The 27,922-nt window shown below is 43.7% G+C and overlaps 1 protein-coding gene and 2 non-coding genes across 3 annotated transcripts in view; 1 reads left to right on the top strand and 2 right to left on the bottom strand.

Annotated features, from left to right (window-relative positions):
• GARNL3 (GTPase activating Rap/RanGAP domain like 3) overlaps nt 1–27,922 on the top strand; it is a 153,684-nt gene that overhangs the window by 49,376 nt on the left and 76,386 nt on the right. The window contains exon 4 of the mRNA XM_019949205.3: nt 21,485–21,559. Coding sequence (XP_019804764.2) covers nt 21,485–21,559 — 75 coding nt within the window. The remainder of the gene's footprint in view (nt 1–21,484; nt 21,560–27,922) is intronic.
• TRNAG-UCC (transfer RNA glycine (anticodon UCC)) lies at nt 887–959 on the bottom strand. Its single transcript has one exon. It is a non-coding gene; the product is annotated as a tRNA-Gly (tRNA).
• LOC117312891 (U6 spliceosomal RNA) lies at nt 15,475–15,581 on the bottom strand. The gene has a single exon (XR_004527295.1). It is a non-coding gene; the product is annotated as a U6 spliceosomal RNA (small nuclear RNA).

The following is a 27,922-nucleotide window of genomic DNA, read 5'->3' on the forward strand; positions in this document are numbered from 1 at the left end:
ATATGATTTGCAAATATTTTCACCTATTATGTGGGCTGTACTTTTATTCTGTTGACAATGCCCTTTGATGCACAAAAGTTTTTAAATTTTCATGAAGTCCAGTTTATCTATTTGTTTCTCTTGTGGCCTGTGCTTTTGGTGTTTGTATCTAAGAAATCATTGCCAAAGCCGATGTCATGAAGATTTCCCCCTATGTTTTCTTCTAAGAGTTTTATAGTTGTAGCTTTTACATTTATGTCTTTGATCCACTTTGAGTTAATTTTTGTATATGTTATAAGGTAAGGGTCCAACTTCATTCTTTTGCATGTGGATGTTCAGTTTTCCCAGCATTATTTGTTGAAAGGACTGTCCTTTTCCCAGTGAATGGTCTTGGCATCCTTGTCGAAAATCAATTGATTATGTATACAAGGGTTAATTTCTAGGATTTCTCTTCTGTTTCATTGATTTATATGTCTGTCCTTATGCCAGAGTGATGTTTTAAAATGTTGACAATACAATGTCTTTTCTTTCTTAAATCCCTTCTGTGGCCCATTGCACTGCAAGCCCAGACCTTTTACAAAGCCCTACAAGATCCTGCGTGATCCCTGTTCTACCTTCCTCTCCCACCGTCTCTCATGCTACTCACCGTGCTTCAGTGGCCTGATTTTGGTCTCTAGAACAATTTGAATTCCTCCCTGTTCTTTGCACTTACTATTCTCTCTTTGAGCTGTTCTCTAACTCAGCATCCTCTTTATTTTCTCAATGGTGTTTATCACAATTGATTTTTTTTTAATATTTATTTGGCTGTACCGGGTCTCAGTTGTGCCACGCGGAATCTTTGTTGCAGCATGCGAGATTTTTTTAGTTACGGCATGCAGGATCTTTAGTTGCTGCATGTGGGATCTAGTTCCCTGACCAGGGATCGAACCTGGGCCCCCTGCATTGGAAGAGCGGAGTCTTAACCACTGGACCACCAGGGAATTCCCACAATTGATATTTATTTGTTTACTAACTACTCTCTCATCCACTAGAGGTGAGGGTGGGAACCATGTCTACCTTGTTCATTGTTGGATTTCTAGGCCCTGGCAAGGCCCTGGCACATACAAAGTTCTTATTCACTGTTTTTTATTACTAAATTGATTTCTAGTCCCCCAATCCCCTGGTCTTGCAACCCTTTCGCCCCTCATAGTCATAGGGTGAAGGGTTCATTCTTGGACCCTAATTTCTTGGATTCAGGTATCTATCCCTGATTCAAACAGTTGGGTTCAGGGTAGTGGGATCATGTGGTATAAACGTGGCCTCCTAGACCCACATCCTCAGGAAAGTTTGTGGATAGGGCAGATTCTCTCTGAAAAGGATATAGAGAAAAATCAGTTTCAAAGAGCATGAGCTGGGAAGGAGGCCTCAAATGTGTCTGCAATATTTCCTCTTATAGTAGATGATTTAAAAGCTCAAACTAAAAGCACCTGGCTAAAATGTCATCCTCTGCCAGTGGACTATTATCCCTGACACTTTTTTTAATCCCATAAACAATGACATGGATTATAAACTCTCTAAAAATAGGAATCATGGCTCTTCATTTACCACTGTGTCCCTCATACCAACCACAATGCTTAGCATTAGTAACTTAGTAAATATTAATTGAATGAATGAATGGTTCAATTTGGTTGGAATTAGAGAGTAGCCTAACCCGTCAAAAATAAAGAAGGAAAAACGAGCTTCTTTGATTCCCCCCTCCCCAGTATAGACTCATCAGCTTGCAGTGCATTCCATCTGAAACATACGCCGTTTTTTCTTCTTGATGAATTGAAAGTCTGGTCTGTCGTGGCAGCATTCTAAGCAAGGCACAGCTATTTCCCCATCGACCATTCTTCTTTACTTTATATCGAAATCTGTCAGGATAAGATTGTTTGTAGTTTTTACTGATCTTTCCTTGGCCTTTGACTCAATGGGTAAGAAACTGCTATGGGCGCCATATGGACCTCTCCGCTGCCCAGCCCAGCTGCTGAGCCTTATATAACCCCACATCTGGATACTTCTGGGGAAGGTCTGGATGAAACAGGGTGCTATATTGTCCATTCCTTTTAAAACTTGTACCCTAATGACTCAAGCCTGCATTTGGATCAGCTGCATGTTCCCCTGGTATATCAGAGAGACACATATAAATGCGACTCTGTGAGGATAGCATGGGTTTGTTGTTATGAACTCAGGGTGGCCTCAAAGGATGTCTGGCTGTACTGAGCACAGCCCAAAGAGAGGTTTATCATGCACTTGGTTGGCATCTGCAGATCTTAACATTGGAGGTTTTGACTATGTGAAGATCTTTGAAGTCTGATGTGTAGTAATTTGTATTTTTGCTCAGGCACAAACTTGAATTACGCCCGTGGGACTATTGTGCAGAAACACGACTCTTGGCTAATGAGTGATTTAGCTAGCTGCCTGCCCAGCATCCCTAATACTCTACAGGGTTGAGTAGGCTTTTTGTTTTCAGAGGCATTTTATGGGAGAATTATATTCTATGTAGTATCACTAAATTGAGAGATGAGTGACGGTACCAGCATATTTCCCTTAGGAACATCAAAACATCAAGACTTCTACATTCTACAACTAGAATCATAATTTTGGCAGATGTTCTCTGGTATTTAACTGTCTTATATTTAAGGCTTTGATAGCTGGTTGACTCATGTAGGTACTGCAAGGGATAACATTCATCTGGAGTTATCGGTGAGTTAACGTGGTTGAAAACTCTGGTGCTCTTGTTAATACTTTTGATGCCCTTGTGGATGATCAATAATGCCGACATGGAACCTTTTCCAGGCTAAAATTATTGCAACCATTTTCGGTAATGTAGAACTTTAAGACCTCACTCAGATAATTATTTATGCATGAGAATGGAGCCAGAAATCTTATATTATGATTATTATTTTATTATTATTATCAGTTTTGCTGTTTACTGAATGCTTACTGTGTACCAGTGACTGGGCTAAGTACTTTAGACGCATTTACCTATTTAATCCTCGCAAACGACTATAGGCAGTAGGTGTTATTGGATTGCTCCACACCCTGTGGAGGCTCAGAAGACATTTGTGGACATTGAATGGATTCCCGTTTATCAGACGATCTCAGAGATCCCACGGCTAGTGAGTGTAGAGGTGACGCTTAAGCCCAGGTCTGTCTGACTCCAAGAGCCCCTGTGCTAAACCTCTCAGTCTACGAGCTGTGCTGTCATAGCTCTGCCGCGTATAGGCTGTTTCCTAAGGCAGTTGGATTGATTGTTAGAGCAAACATCTCTGCCCTTAATCAACAGCATGGAGTAGCTCTGCTTGAGGTTTTAGCTCAAATACATAATTTCGAACTCTCTTAGGTCCAAATCTTAACAAAAGCTTGATTTTAAGAAGAATGTTCATCAAGAATCACCTAAGAGATGTCCATGCCATAAATGGTTTAAATGTAATTTCTGGATTAGGCCCAACCATAAGGTAGCTGCAAACACTTGGCCTGCCTTTCTTGGCCCCTCTTAGTCTTGCTTTTCTTGATCTGTGCCTTGGTGTTACGCCTTTAACTTGCACCGATGGACAGAGCAGGAAAGAGCCATATGGATCTGGATGGTGCGTCTCTTGCAGGAAGGTCTTGAGGATTTTTCTCAAGGATTTTTCACTGTCTGTCACACAGTGTCTCCTTTAAGAGGGCCTGTGAGAAAAGTTTTCCCGGGACCAAAAAGCAGCTTTGTTGTTAACCTTATAGGCAGTAGGAATCCTCTAAATGGCTGGCTGGGTTTTTTCCTCTTTGCATTGGCCTCTAGGAAGCTCAGGACCCTATTTATGGCTTGCTTCTAACAGCCTTAAAGGACTTTATAACATGCAGCCTAAACTTATTCTCTTGTTTCCAGGTTATTTGCCCACATCTAATTTTCCCTTGTTCTGAATTTGTTCTGTATCTAATTTTCTTCTTTGAGTGAGATACATTTCAGTAAGCTGCTTTAAATCTCTTCTAAAAAATAAGGTAGAGCATAAATTTAAAAAAAAATCTGTGTTCAGCTTCTAGCCCTTAACAGCATATCCTCTGTCCCCCATTGATGGTAGCTTAGTTTATAGAATGGTTTTGACCCTTGTCTCCTCCCTACCCTACTTTTTGCTTAGTGCTTTCATGAACTATTTTCCTAGGATCAACAACACCTGGGGAGAATTAGCATCACCTGCCCAGCCGTTTGGTGACCACCTAGAGCACTGAGCCCTGTGTTAATGGTCTGGATAATTGGGGTCCAGAAGTCTTCCAAATCAGCTAGCTAAACACACACTGTAATCAGAATACCAGACAAGTCCTCCAACTTTTCCAGGCAAAATCAACTCTGGAAACAGCCATTTCAATGCTATTTGGCACCAGCATGCTCTCTAGTTTCAAAACTAGGACTGTAGACGCTCCACTTCCTCCTGGGTAGCGGCGGGCCTGGGTAGCTCACGCTGGGTTCCTCGTGGCCGCACAAGTCTCCCATTCCTGTGCAGCCCCACGTCCTCCTCCGGGTGACCCTCTCTGCTGCCGCGGCGCCCTCAGCTCAGCTCATGACCTCTGGCTCCTACACCTGCTGCTGGAACCCTGGGGTCTTTGTTCTGTGACTCCAGTGGTCTTCACCTGGTGGGATATAGCACTCTGCTGGACTATAAAAATACTTCCAAATTTTGGGCTTCCCTGGTGGCGCAGAGGTTGGGAGTCCACCTGCCGATGCAGGGGACACGGGTTCGTGCCCCGGTCCGGGAGGATCCCACATGCCGTGGAGCGGCTGGGCCCGTGAGCCATGGCCGCTGAGCCTGCGCGTCTGGAGCCTGTGCTCCGCAACGGTAGAGGTCACAACAGTGAGAGGCCCGCGTACCGAAAAAAAAAAAAAACTTTCAAATTTTGATCAATGTACAACAGTATATATTTTGTTTACCCAGAGCTACAAACTGTTAACATATTGTTTATTGGTTAATTCTTCACAGCAAACCTAGTTTTCTATCTTGATTGTGGTCTCTTGTATACTCTGGAGGTAAAATTCTCAAGTGTGTCTCAAACACCCAGTCTTTCTTAAGTGTCTGCTTGATAATATCTGTTGCCTCTCACAACTTACTTGTGCCAAAGTGACCCCTGCCCTACACCAGGTCCTGTCACGTGCCCAGCTCAACTTTTAGTAAGACAGACCAGGCTCAGCGGTATGTATCATCAGTTGTAGCAAAAATAAATTTTAAGCTTGATCAAAAATATATAATGTTGGGGACTTCCGTGGTGGCGCAGTGGTTGAGAATCCACCTGCCGCTGCAGGGACACGGGTTCGTGCCCCAGTCCGGGAAGATCCCACATGCCATGGAGTGGCTAGGCCCGTGAGCCATGGCCACTGAGCCTGCGCATCCGGAGCCTGTGCTCCACAACGGGAGAGGCCACAACAGTGAGAGGCCCGCGTACGACAAAACAAACAAATATATATATATATATATAGTGTTGGGACTTCCCTAGTGGCGCAGTGGTTAAGAATCCGCCTGCCAATGCTGGGGACATGGGTTCGAGCCCTCGTCCGGGAAGATCCCATGTGCCGTGGAGCAACTAAGCCCGTGCGCCACAGCTACTGAGGCTGCATGCCACAACTACCAAAGCCCGCATGCCTAGAGCCCATGCTCTGCAACAAGAGAAACCACCACAACGAGAAGCCTGCACACCGCGATGAAGAGTAGCCCCCGCTCTCCGCAACTAGAGAAAGCCTGCTTGCAGCAACAAAGACCCGATGCAGCCATAAATAAATAAATAAATTTATTTAAAAAAATATATATATAATGTTATATACCTTTGTATACTGCTCTTATGAATACAAAATACTTTCAGTTTTCTGAAAGGTATTTTTAAGAACCTGTGTTTACTTCTGAATTCAGGCAGGCCTGCCATCAAAAAGGTAGCACTTAACAGCCATGAACACAGACCCAAGAATTTGAAAAACACCCTTTTACTTCTTTTAGTGCTGTTACCTTGAAAATGAATCTTCCTTTTTTGCCAGCCTTTCACCATGTGGGCTCTGAACAGTCATAGCTCTTCGTTAGACCCTCAGAACCAAGTCTAATGCTTTTAACTTATTAGCTGCCCCCCGGTAGGCAACTTGGGACAAATTTCCCCGGGGGTATGGGACCCAGAGCATTTGAGGCTTCTTTCGGGTCTTTCTCCTGTCTCGGGGCAAGTCCCTATCTTGTTGGGGTGCACATCACATCCATTCCGTGGGTTGGAGCAGCTTCACCCTCTTCGTAGGAGAGGAGAATATCTGTGATTTTAAAATTTGCTCCCCTTTTTTCCCCCACTGGGTGAAGTTAGGGAAAGTCACGCCCAAATCCAGTGTAGCCTCTGCTGTGACTGACTTACCAAAAAGGGCTCCCAGTTTCATGCCACAACGAATATTCTTATTTTTATATTGAACTATTTTACATATTTAATTAAAGCAGTTACTTTGGGCTCCTTTATATGTAAGAAAAGGATGGTATGCTTTTTGGCCTCAGCTTTTTAATTGGTATTTCGCAGTTATCACTGTGTTGCAGTCTTTTAAAATATAATCTCAGGCTGTGTTTGCTTAATAGATGTGAAGACTTTTTAATTACGTTGGGAGTACATTTCAGCCACTCTAAATTCTCCTTTTGATCCCCGCGATAGTTCCACAAATTCCCTTGCAGATTCGCCTTTGGATGCTTCCCCTTCTTGTTCCCACTGAGCCTGCTCTTGCCAAAGTCACCAGAGACCGTTCTGCTACCAAATCCAGGTGACGCGTTTAGTCTTTAGCTCACGGGCCCACTCTGCACATGCGCCCTGTTAAAACTTTCCCCTCCCTTGGCTTCTGCACCTCTGCTCTCCCGTACTTCTCTTTCTACCTCCCTACGGCACCGTCTCAGCTTCTTTTAGGGAGCTCTTCTCGTCTGCCTGGCCCTTGAATTTGGTTGCTCCTCAGGGTTCTCTTCTCACTCTGTCTGCTCTCCCTCGTCATCTTTCCTATCCCCATGGCTTCAGGTACTGTCTTTAGGCTGGTGACTCACAGATCCGTATATTCTTCCCAGGTCTCTGTCCACAGCATATAGGACCACCTGCCCAAATGTCCACTGGACACTGCCATGGGCAGTTGAACCGTAAAACGCCCACTGCGGAACTCACCGTCGTTGCTCTTTGCCCACCCACACCACTGGGTAAATGGCTCTACCTTTCCTTCCGTTGCTAATATCAGAAACCAGGAGCTCACCCATAGCCCACATCCAGTCTCTTACCAAATCCTGTTGGTTATATGTTCTCAACAGATTTCATGGGTAAGTTGCTCTTATTCACATGGATGTGCACTCACAATGCCAGACAGTCTTTTGAGGAGATGATAGACAGATAGATAGATAGATAGATAGATAGATAGACATATATACGTATATATATGTATGCCTGGAAATAGGTATTATGTATATGTACTAATGTAAATTTCACAACTATCTGATGGGGTATAGATACTTTTGTTACCCTCATTTTATAGATGAGGTAACTGAAGTTCAAAGAGATTAACTTGTCCAAAGTCACACAACTAGTAAGTTGCAGAGCTTGTCCCCCTGTCTTATGCACAGTAGGTTGTAGTTATTTAAAAGTTCTGTGATCTCCCCATTGTTACAGGCTGCGCTCCAATGCCCCTCATACCTTACGGCGCATAAAAATCACTTGAGGAATTTGTTTAACATTCAGGCTCTGATTTGACATGTCTGGAGTGAACCAAATAGTGTGCATTTCTTTTACAAGCTTCCATTGTGAAAGTGACTTTTAATTCCTTATATGTTTCTCATTTGATCTCTTAAGGAGATAGGAATAGGAAAAGGACAGGCGTGTTTGCTTCTATGAACTCCCTTTTTGGAGTGACATTTGTGTCATTTCCTCCTTCTCTGAGCTTCCGGCAGTTTTTCTTGGTCTCCCTGACTTCTCAAAGATTCCATTCAACAAGTTTTGATAAGAACATCCAGTTTGTCAGAATTCTCAGCTGTAGTTAACCTGATTCTGGGGGATGATTTCCTTAATGCTACAAAGAGTACTTTCCCAAATGTCCCACTCTGTCAGCATCATACTTATGCTTTCAAACAAATAACAACAACAACAAAACAACAACAAAAAGCCAAAGCCTTCACATCTCTCCTTTGCTTATGGAATAGAGCTTTTAGCTTTCCAAAAATGCCTCCAACCAATCTTTGGAGCCTTCACGCCCCTGGCCCATGATCCAGCCAAATAGGCCTTTACTCACCGTCACCCAGGCCTCTGGGGCTTTTTTATGCCTCTCAGTCCTTCTAAAATCCCTTCTTGAAATACGCCTCTACCAGGGCTGTTTTCCATGTAGCCTTACCTGATTCCCCTATGGGAAAATCATCTTTCACTCTTTAGAACCCTGCAATTCTTTGCATTTCTCTATGGCACCTGTCATATTTTACACTGAAATTATTTGTGTGCATTTCTTATACCTTTTCAGTGGGCAGAACTCATGGTTCTTCTTTGTTGTATCCCCAGTGGCATCTAGCTCACTGCCAAATGTCTATGTATTAGCTAAAAGATCAGTTTTGCTAAAAATCTGGTGTCTGATCAATTTTTTTCTTTTCTTAAATTTTTAGATTACTTTCCAGTCTCTGTGTGTGTATGTGCACATGCATGCCGATATACTTTTAAACATACTTTTCTGATTTTAAAAGGAATACATGCTCATTATAGAAAATTTGAAATATAGTGAAAAAGCACTGGAAAATTAAATTAGTCTGTAATCCTACCACCTATGGATAATCACTATTAAGATTTAGTGTGTCCCTTTAGTAATTAAATTTATATACAAAACAGTTTTATAAATTTTTTGTGCTTCTTTACTTAAAAACAAAGTAGTCTCTTTTTGAAGACATAGATACTCTTCCGCAAACAACTTTGTCTTCCTTCCATCTAAATCTCTTATTTCTTCTGTATGTCTGATTGGCTACACACTGGCTAGGACTCCAGAACCATAGTAAATATCATGGTTGCAGGCATCCTTCTCCTGCAATTCCAAGTAAGTTTTTTAGGCAGTATGTGAGGGTTATCTTTTCTCAATCATTGTGTGTCTGAGAACGTCTTGAGCTATGCCTTCCATAAGAGCAGCTTGGTTGGTTTTTAATTTCTGAGTCATCACCTTTCTCTCTTAAAAATTCACATGTTGGGGACTTCCCTGGTGGCACAGTGGTTACGAATCCGCCTGCCAATGCAGGGGACACAGGTTCGATCCCTGGTCCGGGAAGATCCCACGTGCTGTGGAGCAACTAAACCCACGTCCCACAATTACTGAGCCTGTGCTGTAGAGCCTGAAAGCCACATCTACTGAGCCTGCGTGACACAACTACTGAAGCCCACGCGCCCAGAGCCCGTGCTCCACAACAAGAGAAGCCAGTGCAATGAGAAGCCTGCGCACCACGACGAAGAGTAGCCCCCACTGGCCGCAACTAGAGAAAGCCCGCGCGCAGCAACGAAGACCCAACGCAGCCGAAAATAAATAAATTTATTTTTCAAAAAAAATTCACAAATTTTGATCTGTTACTGTATTGCTTTCCTAGGCCTGCCGTAACAAATTACCACAAACTGAATGGCTTAAAACAACAGAAATTTATTCTCTCGTAGTTCTGGAGGCTAGAAGTCTGAAGTCAAGATGTTGGCAGGGCCACACTCCCTCTGAAGGTTCGAGGGAGAAATCCTCCCTTGCCTCTTCCAGCTTCCATGGTTACCAGCAATCCCTGACATCCTTTGGCTTGTAGCTGCATCACTCCAATCTCTGCTTCACATGGCCTCCTGACCTGCATTTCTGTAACTGTGTCTCCCTCTTTTCTCTTATAAAGACACCAGCCATTGGACTTAGGTCCCACCCTAATTCAGTGACCTCATCTTAACTTATTTAATTACATCTACAAAGGTCCTCTTTGCAAATAAGAGCGCATTCTGAGGTTCCAGGTGGATGTAAAGTGGCGGTAGGGGGCGGGGAACACCATTCAAACCAGTACAGTTACTTTCTGCCCTTTAGTGTTCAGAAAGAAACCTGAGACAGTTTAGTTTATTTTCTTTTTCGGAAACCTTTCCTGCCTGGATCTTTCTCAAACCTTCATCTTTATTCTTTTATTTTAAAAATGTTTCCCATAGTTTCTCTGTGTCTTTCTCTTCTCACCAAGTTTTCCCAAAATATTGCATCTTTGCAAATCTTGGACCCAGGTCTTACGTCACGGGTGAATATTTTCTTCAGATAGATCTTTGATTATTGCTCATTTTTTCCCCTTGAAACGATAAGGAAGATCTTTTTTCTGTCCTCTGTAGCTGTCTTTTCTTTCTCATTATTTTCATTTTGTTTTGTGCCTCTTCATTTTGGAAAGGCATCTCAAATGATAAACATCCTACTGTCTCTGTTTTCTACAGTAAATGTTTTGCTTTCCTCCTCCAATGAGGATTTTAATCCTACATTTGCATATTTTGTCCTCTTTTATCTTGCCCGCTTCCACAAGCTTTTATACGCTTGTTGCAAAAATTGTCTTCTGTCTTATTGAGGACAACTGCTTTTCTAAACTTTTATTTTGGTTTCATAGTAAAAAATGATGAGCTTCCTTTTTTAGTTTTCAGGATCGTATGTAGCATTTTTTTTTTCATAACTCCCATGTTGGTGATATTTTTTTTCCTTTTTACAGAATCTTCAAACACAAACAAAGAGCTATTCAGACCTTGTATTTTCAACAGACAGAATGTACAATGGCCTGAGCCCTCATTGTCCTTTTGGGTACTGCAGCTTCTCTGAACCAAACATCTGGATGGCCAGTGGTTGTGCAAAGCTCCCTGATCAATATCCAGAATCTAGCTGGCATTTATCTTGTAAAGCTCTGCTGGAATGAGATAGGATGTTCTCTGTGCTTGGCTTTTTGCTGCTCTGAATGAGTAGCTCTAGAATTTATACATATAGCCAGGACTTAGGGGGCTCCAGGTAGCAGTCTGGTTGGAAGAGGAGTATTAAAGTAATGTTTGCTTAGCTCTTTACATAAGCTTGGGAAAATACCATCTGTGTAGATTAAAGAACAGGATTCAGATTAAGAAGGTTATATCTCCCCCCATCCCAACCACACTTTGGTGCGCCCAGCAGCTTGGCATATTGACAAAACCATGTTCCCCAGGGTGCTCTGCTACCAGGACCCTTCCGGTCTGTCTCCCTACCTATGGCACGTTGCTTATGAAGACTGCATTTTCTAACGTGGACTTTGTCTCCCTCCCTCCCCACATCTTGCCCAATGTGTTCTTGGAGAGAAGAAGAGGTGCTGGAATGGCTGGGGCTACCTTAAAATGCAGTACCTGTGCAGTAAAAGGATGATGCCCGATGTTTTATTGTTATTCTTCATATAGACCCAGTGTTTCTTAGCCCAAAGGAGGTGGTGAAGAAGAAAATAAACTGCCATCCAGCTTTCTGTAATGACCACAGATTTGCTCTGTTTTGGGCAACAAAGTCAGTGACCGAATATGTTTCCCATTTCTTTTCTCCATTGGCCATACAGTAAGTAGAAAATGTCCTGATGTTTTGGCCATTGGGTGGACAATCAGTCTTCAGACTCATGAATTGTCATCTTTTGTGCTGAATCTTCACAAATATTTTACTGGGAATTTGAGTATCAGGGACTAGTCAGATATTTTAATGAAGAAACCAAGATGGATAGCATTTGAGATGGAGGGTTAGATGACAGTACTCATCCTGACTTGCCTCAGATTTCTCAGTAGAATAGGTGGAGAAGTCATTGCTTGGAAGAAAAGGTGTTTCTGGAGTGGCGATTTGGTGATTGACGAGTCAGGGCCAAGATGGGAGATGTAATGGGAAGTGAAAAAGGAATGGATAAAAGAACTGGGGAGTGGTAGTGAAGATCTAGCCATGGTCAAGAAGCATGAGCTTGGCGTAGGCCTAGTCATATGGAAACATGTCTCTTTGAACACAGAAGGGAAGCGTGAGCGTTTACTTGGTAGGAGGTGATTGAAAACTGGGACTTGACTTGGTGGGCTTGAGTAGAACTCAGCAGTACGAAGGTCTATGTGTTAGTAAGTGCAGGGTTGGTGTGATTAACCACAGATCCCCAGCTAGAATGTGTACCGGAAAGAGCCAGCGTGGGTTATAAGTCAGGTACTGTGATGACAAATCTATACCAGTGCGGGTGAGAGCAGGTTTGGGGTCTTAGTAGTGGATGACAAAGCCATGGAGTTAAGTGAGGTCATTAGATTTGAGACAGCTGAAGGGCGTGAGCTCAAGACATCAGATAAATCATTGTGATGGACGTTGAGTTTGCTGAGGATGTTGGCCAGAGATGTGGATGATAAGTCTGAGCCCAGATCCGAGGCCTTGGTTGTTCTTTAGCCAACAATTATCTTCCTAGCTGGAGAATCTTCTAACCAATTCAGGTTCTCTGACATGTGCCCTGGCGCTCAGCACTCCAGCTACCCAACCTCCCAAATCTTTTCTCCACCCCATGGCACAGGCAGAAGAGGATGGAGGTGAAGAGTGGGAGGAAGAAAACATCTCCTCTGGTCCCCGTCTCCACTCCCTTGCCTCTCGCTGCAGACAGCGGAAGTGAACCAGACTGACCAGGAGAAGTGAACCAGGGGCCCGGGAGCAGTACTTGCCAGTCAGGGGATGGCTTATTCCACCCATGTTCAGGCCGTATCTCCCCACCTTTTTTTGATGGAAACATTTTAACTTTCTTTCTTCTCTTCTGAGCCATACTTTCTAAGTCAGGGGTATGGATGTGTGTCAGGGTGTCTACATGTCTGTGATTTGCGTATGCAGATGGTCTCCTTGACCAGTATTTGTAGTTTTAAAAGTCTACTTATGTTGGAAATCATTTCTCAAAGGTCCTGTACATCTTCCAGAATAAATTGCATTATAGCGACAAAACCTTTGCTCCCCAAGGCAGAGTTGTCCCTCCAGCCTCTGACCGCCCCCAGTGCCCCATCCTTACTTCTGTGCTGTGGCATTTAACCAGGTTATGTGTGATTTATCTGTTTACATGTGTGTGTGTCTCTCTCCCAGTAGGATCTGTGCTCCTCCAGGGTAGGGATCATGTTGCATTTGTCTTTTTAATTCCAGCAGTTAGTACAGACCCTGAGAAATTAGTTCTCAATAATATCGGAAGAGTGACAAATGTTTAAACAGACCTTCCAAGAGCGTAAATGCAGCACTGAAATGGTTTAATCATACTAACAATAGTCACGGCATTTTATATTAATCATTATCATATTATTATTAAAATACATATTGTTATAACATGATTGAGCACTTCCTATGTCCAGAAACTATTCTAGGCTCATTCCATGTTTTATATTATTTTATCACTTTTTTTTTTTTTTGCGGTACGTGGGCCTCTCACTGTTGTGGCCTCTCCCGTTGTGGAGCACAGGCTCCAGACGCGCAGGCTCAGTGGCCATGGCTCACGGGCCCAGCCGCTCCGTGGCATGTGGGATCTTCCCGGACCGGGGCACGAACCCGTGTCCCCTGCATCGGCAGGCGGACTCTCAACCACTGCGCCACCAGGGAAGCCCTTGTTTTATATTACTGAATCCTCTCCACAAGCCTAAAAGTGGCTACAATCATTTTCCTCATTTTAGAGATAGGGAAAATGAAATTTAGAGAGGAAAAATTAAGTGATTTGCCCAAGGTCACACAGCTAGTAAGTGTGGAACTGAGATTTGAACCTGATTAGTTGGGTGCCAAAACCCACACTTGTAACCACTCATTTTAAAGAGAGGAGATAGGGGCGGGGGATGGAAATCTGAAATATTATTTTTAAAGATATAATTTACACAAATTTTAAAAGATTTTTTTCCTAAGTTAAAATACTGTTTCTGTGACTTATATATACCTGAATGCCAAGTACCCAGTGCATGATAAGCAGAGATCGCAGGGATCCTAGTGCTGCTTAAGGTATGGAAACAGACACCAGCCCAAAGAAACAAAGCGATTCAGTAGAGAGGAAAGAGGCTTTTGTTTTTGAAAATTTATGTATTTGTATTAATTTAGGAAATATTCTCATCTAATTGCCTCTAATATTAAACTAATAATACTTTTATTTACAGTAGTTAATGAATAACACTTTATTCTTCCTTTTTTAATTTTTTCTTTTACATTAATTTGTTAAATCATACAGATGGATATTATTGCTTAGATATTACTTTTTCCCAGAAATAAAACATCTAAGACATTGAACACTGTTTAGTGTTAAATGAATCAGTTACAGTTTGGCTGAAATTAGAAAGCCTCTGCTCCAGATATTAAATTACATGAATTTCCACCGTTTTTAGTGTATTTAACCAACTGAAGGTGTTTCAGCCTGAGAAACTTAATGGATCTTGGTCACACAGAGTTGCATCAAGGTCCAGCATGTGACAGTCCTGTCCAATAGAACTTTCCGTGACTGTGGAAATTTGTCATTTGCTCTGTCCAGTGTAGCCATCACCTGTGGCTACTGAACACTTAAAATACAGACAGCACAACAGAGGAACTGAGTGTTTTTTATTTTATCTCAATTAATTTAAAATTAGATTTAAATGGGGCTAGTGGCTCCAGGATTGACCAATGCAGGAACTCTAAAGGAATTCCTCACAGGACCAGGCAGATCCTAACCAAGTGATGATTTGATTTGCTTTTTCCCTTTTCTCTCTTGGGCGCAGTCCTCCTCAGTACCGATCCTTTGGTGTATGACCAGGTTAGAAACGTTAGACAAAATAAAATAACGTAAAAATCATGTCCTTTTTTCTTAGCATTACTGATGTTAAATATATGTTAATTCCCTTCCCCTGAACTTCTGCACCAAAACAAACTCAGAAGAATTCTGCTATTTGTATCTTCTGTAGGGAAACTCTCCCCTGTGTTCCTGGTGAGTGAGGGTGTGGCTGGCAGGTGGAAATGGGGCCCTTCCCCTCCTTGAAGACCCTCTGAGCCAGGACTGTCTCTGTGGGGTGTTGTTCTGACAACCTCTCCAGTTCTACAGTTATTGGTGTATTCAGGTTTCTTCCTCTCCTTAAAAGAATCTTCATTATGTATATTTTCCTAGAAAATTTCCGTTTCACTGAAGTTTTTGGTAATAGTCGCATAGTCTCACATGGTATTCTCTCACACTTTTAAAAATCTCTTTTCTTCTTAGCAACTATATTTTCTTTATTATCACTCTTGTGTATTTGTGTTTGTCTTTGATTTTTATTTATTTCTTTATTTTATAGAAATATAGTTGATTTACGTTATTGTGTTAGTGTCAGGTGTACAGCAAAGTGATTCAGTTATATATATGTGTATATATACACATTTATGTATATACAGGTATATATATATTTTTCAGATTCTTTTTCATTATAAGTTACTACGAGATATTGAATATAGTTCCCTGTGCTATACAGTAAGTCCTTGTTGTTTACCTATTTTATACGTAGTAGTGTGTATCTGTTAATCCCAAACTCCCAATTTATAAAAATGTGGAAAGCTTCACAAATTTGCATGTCATCCTTGCTTAGGGGCCACGCTAATCTTCTCTGAATCATTCTAATTTTAGTATACATGCTGCCAAAGCTAGCACTCTTTGCTTTTTAGAATCAGACTTGCTGGCCATCTCTTGGATGTCAGTTCTACTGCCTTTCTAAATCTGTAATTTCTGCTCTGATCTTTTATTGATTCCTCCCCCCTGCTTTCCTTGGGTGTATTTCATTGTTCTTTTTGTACCTTCTAGCAGTTAATGCTTTAGTTCATTGTTTTTATTCTTTCTTATTTAATGACGAAATCATTTAAGGATATGAATTTTCCTGTAAATACAGCATCTATTGCATTATCTGTTTTGATAGGTACTGTTCTTGTTGATGTCTGGATAGTGTCCAATTTTAGTTTTCCTACTTGACCCAAGAGTTTTTGCAGATGTATATTTTAAAATTTCCCACTTTTTTGTCCTTTTGACACTAATTTCTCATTCAGTTGCACTATACTAAAAAAAGCATCTGTATAGTTTCTGTTTTGCAGAATTTATTCATGCTTGCTTTTATCCAATATTTGATCAGCTTTTTAAACTTTAATAGATTTTCTTAAAAGGTATGTATTCTCTGTACCTTGACAAATTCAGTATATGTCTATTAAATCATGCTTATTAATTTTATTATTTGATTCCTCTATAATTCCTTACTATTTCTTGCCTTGACCTATCAGAGAGAAATATACTAAAATCCCCCATTATAATTATAATTTTAGAAACTCCATCTATTTATAAGAGTTTTGTTTTATAATGAGTGCCTATAATTATTATATTTTGGGAGTGAGTAGATCTATCTATCCATGTACCATAACTTTTTTTTTTTTTTTTTTTTGCGGTACGCGGGCCTCTCCCTGTTGTGGCCTCTCCCGTTGCGGAGCACAGGCTCCGGACGCGCAGCCTCAGCGGCCATGGCTCACGGGCCCAGCCGCTCCGCGGCATGTGGGATCCTCCCGAACCGGGGCACGAACCCGTGTCCCCTGCATCGGCAGGCGGACTCTCAACCATTGCGCCACCAGGGAAGCCCCTGTAACTTTTTTAATGATATTTTTTTCCTAAGTTCTACATCTGATTTTATTATTCCCTCACCATTTTCTCCCCAACTTACCATGAATATTTTTTACTTGGCCTTTCTTTTTCAGGATTATCTTATTGTATTTATTGTATTGTTTTATTTTATTATCTCTTGCAGCTAGTTAGATTTCATTTGTATTTCCAATCCTTGAGTCTTTCTTCCTTTAATAGAGGAGTGTAGCCCATTGATATTTATTGTAATTATCTGGGCTGTTCTCTCCAATGACCTCTAGGAGGTGTTCCAGACTCCCCATTATCCACTTCCTCATTCTACCCCTCTCCCTCACTCCATCCTTTAGGAGTACAGATCTGGACTGATCAGATAAAAAATATCTTACTGATCACTGAACTCCTGGGTAGGCAGAGCACTTGCAAAGGTCAGAGCACATGTGGGAATGTCCTTTTTGGACATTTCTCCTGAAGAATAACAAAGGGCCAGGTATACTCCTGTGTGAGGAGACTGCCTGACTCCCTCCTCTCTGCTGGCTTTGGAGGGGTGAGATCTCAGATTGCCTTGCTCTCTACTTTGTTTCTAAACCTTTCGGGCTGGTCTGCAGTAAATAAAGGCATTCTCTAGTTGTGGTCTAGCTCATTAGTAGGGGACCTTATCAGCGGGTAGTTGGTCTACGGAATGATTTGGTTGGCCTTGGGTTCTCTGCCCAAAGACCATCTTAACACCCCAGTCCATTATTCCTTGCATTTTTCTCAGGCATGTTCTCTGTGTTTTTGATAATCATTTTCCTGTCTTTATCTCAAACTGATATTCTAATCTACTCTCTTGGGGGTATTTTCTTCTCACTGGCTAATTTTGAATTCACTATGGTCACTGTGAAATGTAGTCTACATTTCAGAATTCAGAAACCATGCTTTTACATCAGAAAGCTGATCACAGATTGTTCCATATTCATAGATCAAGTATCCTCCCAAATTATTACAATTAATGATGGCCTAAAATTTCCTTGTGCTTTTTGTAGTAAATTATATTTCCTAGAACATTTGCTCATATACCTCAAGTCAGTTTCCACATTTTAAATTATGGACTTGTCATAGGTTTAATGATTTTTTCTTTGTTCTTCCTTGTAGGGTATGTTATAGGGTATATAGTTGGCTTAGAACATCAAAATGCAGTTAAAAACGAGTGTATTTCTCTGTCACATTGAGCCAAGCATTTTAAGTTGTTGGGTGGCTGTGCCCCACACATTCAGGCTTGGGATGAACCCACTGTCTTCAATATGGACTTCGAGGTCTCTCTGGTCATTGAGGTTTAACCAGTGGAGGGAAAGAGCACGTGCGGGGGCACCTCCCCTCTCTAAAGGGCTGGGATCCCTACATGCCACTGGGACTTTGACCCATCTGCAAGTGGGGAGATGAAGTCAAATGGCCACCTTGAGGGAACTGTGGTCTAGCCATGTGTCCGGCTACAATTCCATTACCGTGGAAGATGGTGAGGACGGATTTTGGCGGCAACCAGAACTCTGTACCACGTGGAAAGAGTCAAAGGAGAGGGCTTCTTGGTTGTGCAGTACTGGACATTTAGATGGGTTCTAGTAGACATTGTGTCATTCCTGAGTCAAATCTCCTTCCAACAAAGGGAAGAGTTTATATATTTTTAATAGTTTTAATTAGCCAGATCAAAGGCTTATGAGGAATAATAGAAAGAAAACTACTGATAGAAACAGCTTCTCTGCTGTGTTAAAAGGATATTTTTTTCCTGGAGTGTTATTTTTTTCAGCCCCTCATTCGCTGGAGCACTGTCCCCTTTCACATCAGGTGGTGTACCAGTCCTCATCAGCACCAGCCTCCACGGCACCCTCTGGTTTATTTAGCCAGCTGCTCGAGCCAGCTGGGGGTTGGGGGGGGTGCGGGGCAGGGGAGCTCTGGGGCTGCCATTCCACTTGCCAGCGAGAGTCACTTCCCCAGTGTGACTGGTAGGTCTCCTTCCCACCTACTGCCCGAATACCCACCCCCACCTCAGACAGGCCCTGCCAGCATGAGCTCAGCATGCTCAGACTAAGTTACTACTCAGGCTGCCTTTCCCTTGCAAGTGGTGATTCAAGTGATTTGGTCTGTCCTTCACCTTGGTCTTTCTTTCGTCATAGACCTGGTAGAATCTCTTTGAAATTTCTTGGGTGAGTAATGAACCTTCTTGGTTTCTGGGGCTAGAGTAGATCTTTCCCCCAGTCTTATATCCCTTTGGTCATTTCCACAGGGATTTGGCATTCATCTGTTCATGGATTTCTTGTGTAATAAATATTTAGTGAGTATCAATACTATGTCAGGCAGTGAGCATAGCTCTGGGGATGCAGTGGTGAGAAAACCATCGTCTTCCTGGAGCTTCTCAGTGAGAGTGGAGGGGGTGCGTGAGGAGAGACGGGCATCAATCAGGTGATGGCACAAAGGAATGGCAATCAGGACCCTGAGGCCCTCTCTGAGACTTGCAGTGGGAGCTTTTCCCAGGCAGTGAGGTCAAGGAAGGTGTCTGAGCAATGGCGGCTGTGGTGAAATTGAATGATAAGGAGTTCACGAGGGGAAGCGGGGAGAGGAAGACCTTCCAGGTGAGGGGGTCCCGCGTGTGCACGTCCTCTGGTGGGAAGGAGGGGGATGCCAGGATAGAGATGGGATCATGGGACAATCAGATTCGCAGTTGCCAAAATCCCGTGCGCTTTGATGTGAAGAGTGGTTTAGAGAGAAGCGATGGTGGGTGGATGCACAGGCCAGTTAGGAGATGGTTGCAGTCACCCAGGGGAGAGATGACAGTGACCTGATGGAGATGGTGGTGGTGGCGATGGTGACGGTGATAGAGTTAAACATGTTAGACTAAGGCAGGGGTTCAGGGTCTTCATGGATTTTGTGATTATAGTTCAGAGGGAGCTAAATTCTTTCTAACCATCAAATCGTTAAACATGTCCTTCCTTTCTTCTTCTTGATCCTTTCAATCAAGATAAGCGATAAACTTCTTATTCTAATCTCAGTAAAGGAAAAGGGAATCATAGCCTGTGCCTAGCAGTGTCTGGAATATAGTCCACCACTGTTTATACTTGTTATGTGAATGAATGACTGAATCAGTGAATGATGGTCAGCTCTTCTCCCAAGCCTTTGAGTCCTGGATGAGACTGGCTGTAGTGAGGACTATATCTACCAACCTCTAATATAGGGATGTGTGTGTCACCCTCTCTCTTTCTATGCCTATGGCAGACATTAGTAATTGATTGCGGCTCCTGGCAACAACGTGTGACAGTACACACGGAGTACTGCCAACCAGGGAAACCCTTCTCAGTCTTGGTGTCTAGAGGTAGATCTGATACCGTGTGACCCAAAGCGCCCACCATACTCTGCCATGTGGCTCAAAGTCCCCAGGCAAACAGACACTCATGCAGGACATTCCCAGGGCTTAGAGGTCACCTAGCAGGAGCTGAGAGCAAAGGTCAGACCTCTCTTTGGGCAAATTAAATTCTTTGCTATGTAGCCTCTATTGCCCATCTTCAGTCTATCAATAGTGTAATGATCTGATGATATAAAAGCTAAATATATACATAAAAATCTTCTTCATAATTGTTTTTAGAAATTATTTTGCAGGATATAGGTTAGGTATACATGTAAGTTAGAACCTTATCATGGACACTCCATGGAGGAGGGTTAAGTAGGGTAGTGGTCAGATGAGGATAACAGGCTTCCGGAATCTGACTGCCTGTGTTCACATCCCAGGCCCACCACTGACTTAGATGTAACCTTACCTAGTTATTTTAACCTTTCTCTGCCTCAGTTTCCTCACTCATAAATGAGAATAATGATAGTACCTACTTTGTGTTGTTTTTATGAGAATTAAATGAGATAACACATGTTAAGGCCAGAGGAGTACATGGCATGTAGCAGCTCTCGATAAATATTAGATACTATTATTTTTGTGTTTATCGTGGGAAAAGTTTATCAATCTTTTTCAAACAATTTTCCTTAGGAAAAGTTGTAGAGTTTTTCCCTGAAATTTTTCCACTTATTTTCACACTTTCATATCTCTGAAACACGAGTAAAAATACGAGATAATCTTTCTTAAGAAATTGTGTATCATTTTACTGGGTAAGACTTGAGAAGTGCCCCTCTGGGCAAGTGTGTTCTAATGCGATTTCTGGGATCTGGAAATTGTTGGCAGATCTTTGCTGCAAATTTGTGGGCAGATTTAAAAGGTTAAAAAAAGACATGTCATTTTCCTAAGTTGCTACTGAGAAATCTAGAAGATTTAGGAGAAAGTAAGTTAAACCTTGAGTCGGTGATTTTAGGACTGATGCACCAGCACTGATTTCTTTTTAACTCATCTCTTTTTAGCACCGAGCTCCTTGAATGGAGACTGCCTATTTGCAAGCATTGCATTGCTGGAGCTAAAATGCAGTCAGGCAGCCTTGGAAGGGACTAATTGGCCTTTTGGAAACTGTTTGAAACTGAACGAAGTACAGGAGCTTTCTGTGATGTTAGTAGAGCCTTGAGTTTTTGCCAGCCATTAATTGTGTTTTAGGCTTTCCTGTGAAGGCAGCTGAACTTGAGACTTGGCTTTCGGTGTTGCCATCTGTGAGCTACGCTTGTCCGCGTGTGACGTGGGTTAAGCTTGTAGGGAGCATCACCTCAATGCTTCACTATTGGAATATGTTCACATTTAGATTTGAGGCTCTTGTTTTCCACTCTTATGGGTTAGGTGTTCCTCACCCTTCAGCTTCCTAAAGACTGTAGGGCCCACCTGTACGAGGGCGTGGCTGATAGAGCTTCCAAGACTGTGAGCTCTAGGCTGGGCCCTCCAGCTCTCACTGGATTTGACTTACTCATAGGCAGATACGGACAGATGGAAGGGGCGTTGCAAATGGTGACCCAGCTTCCTAACTGAGTGCTCTTTTGTCCCCCAGCTTATCTCTAGTGATGCCGATGGAGCCATCCAAAGGGCTGGAAGGTTCAGAGTGGAAAACGGCTCTTCAGATGAGGTAAGGAAGTCTGTATCAGCACCAAGCCCACAATCACGGTGCCTGTGATACAGCCGTGAGCAGCTTGTGCCCCTCTTTGCCACAGAAGACCTGCCTAAGTGGAGCCCAGGAAGGGGTCAGAAGGGCTCTTCAGAGTTTTGCTTGAAGCGAGCAGGAAGGGAAAGTGCCGTCGTTCTCTGTATGGAAGGTGCTGTTGATAGAGTGACGCGCACCCTTTGAAAGATCTGTAATAAAGCCAGGTAGACACGTGAAGGTGGTCTGCCAGCAACGGGACCGAAGACAGATTCACAGCCACAGCACCCTTTGTGAATGGCCCCTGGAACCCTAGCTCTTACCCTTTGCCAGGCTTGTAGGCTTGGAACTGCCGTGTGAGCAATGTCAGGGTCCAGGAGAGAGATGCAAAAAATTACTTTGATTATAAAATGTCATCTTTATTCAGAGAAGACACCAAGAAAGGAGGCCATTCCTGTCTGCCACTGCTTGGGCCCAAGCCCTCTTTCTGGGCTCTGCTGGTCATCCTCGCCATAGGCCACAGGGACTCGCCTTGCTGGCCTTTCTTTGTTAAAACTTCCGCTGCCCGCTCCAGCCCTTGGAGTCTACCCCCAGAACTGCTGAGTGCTATCTCAGCCCCCCCAGTTTTTTCTCCTTTGCTGCTTCTCTGAGAGGCAGCCCACTGCAGTGCTTCAGCACACCCAGCTGTGGCATCAGGCAAGCCTGGGTTCAAGTTCCAGCTCCCCCACCTCCTAGCTGTGCGACCCTCGGCAAGTAATCAGCCTTTCTGAAGCCCAGGTTCTTCGTCTGTAAGGAGGAAACGGTCTTGGGATTATCGAGAGGATTCAGTGAGCTAAGCTTTTAAAGCTATTAGCGCTCTGCCCAGTGTATAGTGAGAGTTCAGTGAGCGAGAGCTGTAATAGTAATCATGGTTGTTGTTGTTCCCATAAGTGGTGCTGTATGGCCAGCCTTGCCCTCCTGACCACTTCCTTAATCACGTTCTTGGTGATGGGCTATGGATTTAACTTGAAAGCCACAGCATTCAGGAAGTTGTTGCTCATCTTCACCTTTGCCTTAACTTAGCAAAGCCCTTCACCCAGACGTAGTACCCTCACCATTGCTGTGAGGCAAAGGGGGCAGAGTCTCACCTTGGGCTGGACCCCTGAATAGGTGCCCACATACGTCTTATCCAGAATGATGTCAACTGACCTTCATAGAAGAAAGAACTCCCAGGGAAATTGGCTTCTGAAGCTTGGAAACAGCCCTCCCCAAATGGTCCTGCTCCTGAGACAAGACAGGCTTATCCTCACAGACTCAGGCAGCCAAGGGTGTCCCAGGAGCTAAGTCAGGAGCAGAAGCATCGAGTCCTCATTCTCCAGTGCTCAGAAAGCTAGCAGCCGCCAGGCCGAGTATCTACTTTGAGCACCTAAGTACCGAAGATACCAGAGGTTGCTGTACCTCAACACATCTTTCTGCTACCAAAATTTTACAGAACTTCAGCCCAGCCCGAAATGAACAAACGGTACTGGCTTTCCCCACCCCACATAAGCACAACTCTGGCCCCTGCCAAGACCAGTGTCTAGAGGAAATCCACAGCTCCCCAGAAAAACATAAATGGAGCCTTCATGCAGTCCTAGGATCACCACGCACTTTGGTTATCAAACACTCCTGCCTGGCCCTGTCACCTGGCCATGCCACATGCCAGAGGACAAGGTCAGGGACTAGAAATCACCTGTGGAGGATCATGGGCAACAGTGGCTCCAGAGTCAGGCTGCTGGGGTTCAAATCATGGCCCCAAAACTCACCAACAGTGTGGCCATGGGCAGTTCACTTAACGCCTTTAGAACCAAATGGTTACTGATTTAACAAATCCTTGTGGTCTGTTGCATTCAGAACACAGTCCTGTCTCAGATTGCTTCTGTGGGCTCAAATACTGTTTAAAATTTTGTTTCCACCAAAGCCACCGAGCATGAGTGCTCCATTGGAGCACCTTGGCTGGGTTTTATATCCATGGTCTTCAGTTAAAAGCTCTGGCCAGTGCCAGCGCCCGGCCTGGTGTAAGACGGTGGAGGAACGTGAGACTCAGAGGAAAAAAGCCTGGCTTGCTCTGAGTTTGTTAAAGCAGTTAGTGCATTAGAAGGCTCAACACGCTGCTTGAAGTTTTTCAAACCCATGAACAAATTGCAAAGCAGTTTCACTACTGAGTTATTTTTCCTTTTATCGTTGCATTGATACAGTATGGATACTAGACCCTTATCAGATACATAATTTGCCAAAATTTTCTCCCATTCCTTAGGTTGTGTTCTCACTTTCTTGATTGTGTCCCTTGAAGCAAAAAAGTTTCTTAATTTGCTAACATCTAGTTCATCTATCTTGTCTTCTGTTGCTTGTGCTTCTCCTAGCGTATCTAAGAAACCATTGCCTAACCCAGGGTTGCTTGGTCACTTTTTAGAGTTTACTCTTCCCTTCGGATAATGTCAAATTTGTCTTTTATTTCTTTAAACATAGTCAGTATAATGGTTTTATTATCTGTGACTGATAATTCCAATATGTGAGGGTTTTTGTGGCCCTCTGTTAGATTTTTCTCCTGCATATTCTCATGGTGTACTCTGCTCCTCTGTGTGCTTGGCTGCCTGATTGTGCGCTGTTTGTTGTTCTTGAAGATGACTGTTTTAGGAATAACATAAGGCTTAGGATGCGTTGCCTTTTGGTACAGAGTGTGATCCTGTGATTTATAATAAGAAATACATATTTGGTCTTCGTACCTCTTCCTGGCACAGAGCTCCTAAAACCCTTGGAATTTTCTAAGTAATGAGAGTGATCGTGGTGTCTTTTGTTATGTTAATAAGTGACTTCTGGAAAGCCCCTAAGTTTCCTAAGGATGGGGGCTGGTCACCAGAGGAACCAACCATGTGATTAGAGGGTTAGCGCTTCAGTCCAGCCCCAGCCTCCTGGGAGAGGAGAGGGGCTGGAGAATGAGTTCAATCCCCAAAGGCCAATGATTTAATCAGTCGTGCCTATGGGATACAGCCTCCATAAGAACTTGAGAGGGCAGCGTTTAGAGAGCTTACAGATGGGTGAACACCTGGAGATTCCAGAAGAGTGGCCGGCTCGGAGAGCATGGGCTCTCCACACCCCCTCCCATGTCCACGTACCTTGCCCCATGCATCTCTTCCATCTGGCTGTTCCTGAGTTATATCCTTTTATAATAAACTAGTAATCTAAGTAGTCAAGTGTTTCTCTGAGGTCTATGCTCTAGCAAATTAATCAAACCCAAGGAGAGGGTCATGGGAACCTTCAATCGATAGCCAGTTGATCAGAAGCACAGGTAATCACCAGGATTTGCAGTTCGCAGCGGAAGTTGCAGACGTCAGAAGCAGTCTTGTAGGACTGAGCCCTTAACCTGTGGCATCTGACACTGTCTCCAGTGTCAGGATTGAGTTGAATAACAGGACACCCAGCTGGTGTCGGAGAATTGCTTGGCGGTGTGGGGGGAAACCACATATTAGAATTGGTGTCAGAATCAGAGGGAGGGTTTGCATTTGCTTTTGCCAGACACCTTTAAACTAAAGTTCCAGCTTGAAGCTTTTTAAACCCTTTAAGCCAAGATACAGGCTGGAGCTGCAGCTTTACATGAGGCTGGCTCGTGGTCACAGCACCTCAGAGACACTTCTCCACTCAGCACTGTGGCAGGCTTCCTTGGAGCCTTTGGGGTAGAGGTGGTTTCTTCCTGTTCACTCTTTTCTTGAATGTGTAACCCTTTGGGGTCCCAGCTTAATGTGGGGTGGGTCTCCTATAGACCTACCTACTTCAGTGGATCCTGGGGGTTTGATTCTTTGCCCTCTTGCCTCTTGAGGTCACCAAAACCCAAGAGTAATTTTGCCAGGATCGATAGATATCTTCAAGCTAAAGAGAATTTCCATGCTCCACTTACCTCTCCAGGTTCCCACTTGCCTTTGTTTTGACTGGTAATTCCTTACTATCTTGTAAGCTCTCCAGTGCTTTTAAGGAGATGACTTTAATATTTGTCTAATGCTTTTAGTTTCTTCAGTGGGAGGTTTGGTCGAATAACCTAGCTCACCATTACCAAAAACATAAGTTGTATCAGGAGCGCTATTCCTATAATACATCCAGTCATTCATGCAACCCACACGCAGGATCACTTCTCGGTGCCAGACGGGCTGAGCACTGGTGATGCGGGAATGAATAAGACTGCTGACTGCTAAGGTCCCTGCCCCCGTGGGCTCACAGACGGGCAGGAGAGTGGTCAATAAATAACACAGATACATAGGATGATTGCAAATTTTGGTAACTCCTGTGGAGAAAACACACAGGGGGCGTGTCATAAGGACGTCACGGTGAGGCCCAGGCTCCGAGCAGTGCTTCTCAGCCTGTGTGTGGTGAAGGGCTTGCTTTTTTATTTCCAATCTGTTGCAGGACTCTCTGTGGTCCTACTACGTATGACCAGTTTGCAGCACCCCCTCATACAACTCACTACCAAAATCAGTAACATCCGGATTGGTCTGGGTTCTGTTTAGGGAAGCTAATCCCCTAAGACTTGCTCTCCACTGCTGTCTACTTCATCACAGACTGTTGGCAGATCAGCACCCATCTGTGGACCACACCTTCCTGCCGTAGAGTTCATCTAGGCCCATCCTCCATCCATGGACCACACCTTCCTGCCGCAGAGTTCATCTAGGCCCGTCCTCCACCCAAGGCATGAACCCCTGCAACAACTTTGCCAACAGTTAGCTCCTCTGTCCCTGCCTGAATATATTTCCAGTGAAGGGAAACTTGCTCCCCCCTTGATAGGTTTTTTCCTCGGGACACCAACCAATCCCATCACCAACTAAGTCCCCTACGATTCCGTTCAATCCTGACCGTAACCACCTGGAGGTAGCGTCAGACTCCACTGGTTTCAGGCTCAGTTCCACACGCTACCCTCACTTCAGACACCGGTGGCAAGTGTCAGGTCCCCAGGGTACCCACACATCTGTCTAACTGGGCTACAAAGTTAGGGGTTCCCATAACCCCCCTCCTCGGGTTCAGTAATTCACTGAAATGACTCACAGAACTCTGGAAAGCACTTTACTTACCATACCCATTTATTACAAAGGATACAACTTGGGAACAGCCAAATGGAAGAGGTGCAGAGGGCAAGGGATGGGGGATGGGGGCACAGAGCTCCCCTGCCCTCTTTGGGTGCACCACCCTCCCAGCACCTTGATATAGTCACCAACCCAGAAGCTCACATGGGTAAGGTTGCAGGGTGGGGTTGAAAGTGCCAAGCTTGTAATCAAGCTTGGTCTTTCTAGCTACCGGCCCCATCCTGAAGCTAGCTAGGGGCCCACCAAGAGTTGCCTCATTGGAGCAAAAGATGCTCCTGTCACCCTTATGTCTCAGGAAATGCCAAGGGTTTTAGGAGTTCTGTGCCAGGAGCCAGAGACAAAGCTGAAATATAAATTTCCCATTATACCACAGCCCTAAAGTTACTTCCATTTTTCGGCATCTCTCATTGCTAGAAAGTTCTTTTTATTGAACAGAACTCATCTGTCTATATTTTCCACTCAGAGTTTCTATTTATGGTTTCTGGAGCCCATAGCGTAAGGCTGAGCCTTCTTCAGCATGGTAGGCCTTTAAGCATTCCAAGACATCTGCTGTTTTTCTCCTAAGACATGGACTCAGTTCCACTGATCATCACACTCCCTGCTGCTCCTTAGACACATGTGAGGCGGTTAATGGACCTTTTAGGTGGAAGTGCTCGGAAGTGAACACCTGGCTCCAGGTGCGCCTCACGGCCACAGAGTGAGGCCGGCTCATCCCCTTCCTTGCTGTGCACACGCTCCTCTTTTCATGAAGCCCGAGGACTCATTACGAACACACGATGTGCTACCCCCGACTCCAGTCTTTTTCACATATGCTGTTATTCAGCTGTGAGGCAACATCATGGTATAGTGGAGACAGTTTTGGAGTCAAGCAAACCTGGGTTCAGACCTCAGCCCTACCACTTACCAGTTTATGACTCAATGTCACGGAGCCTCGATCTCCTACTGGGTAAAAAAGAGAGAGAATTCCTACTTTGTAGCACCTGGCCTTCTCCACCCTTTACTTGTACAATTTGTATTTGTACCTAAATGTAGGATTCTGCAGTGTCCACACTGAATTTAATCTCGTTAGAGTGTCCTGTAATTGCTAATTGTCAAGAGGTTTTTTGACATCTTGATTCTGTCACCTGTCCTATTAGCTAACCCAGTGAGAATCTTTATATTACCTTCAGATGTGCTTATCCTGCCATCTGTGTGCTCATTCAGATTATTAATTAAAATGACTGTGACCCTCGGGTAGATCCCTGGAAACCTCCCTTACAGCTTA

The sequence above is a fragment of the Tursiops truncatus genome, chromosome 6 (genome assembly GCF_011762595.2).
Source record: "Tursiops truncatus isolate mTurTru1 chromosome 6, mTurTru1.mat.Y, whole genome shotgun sequence".
NCBI lineage: Eukaryota > Metazoa > Chordata > Mammalia > Artiodactyla > Delphinidae > Tursiops > Tursiops truncatus.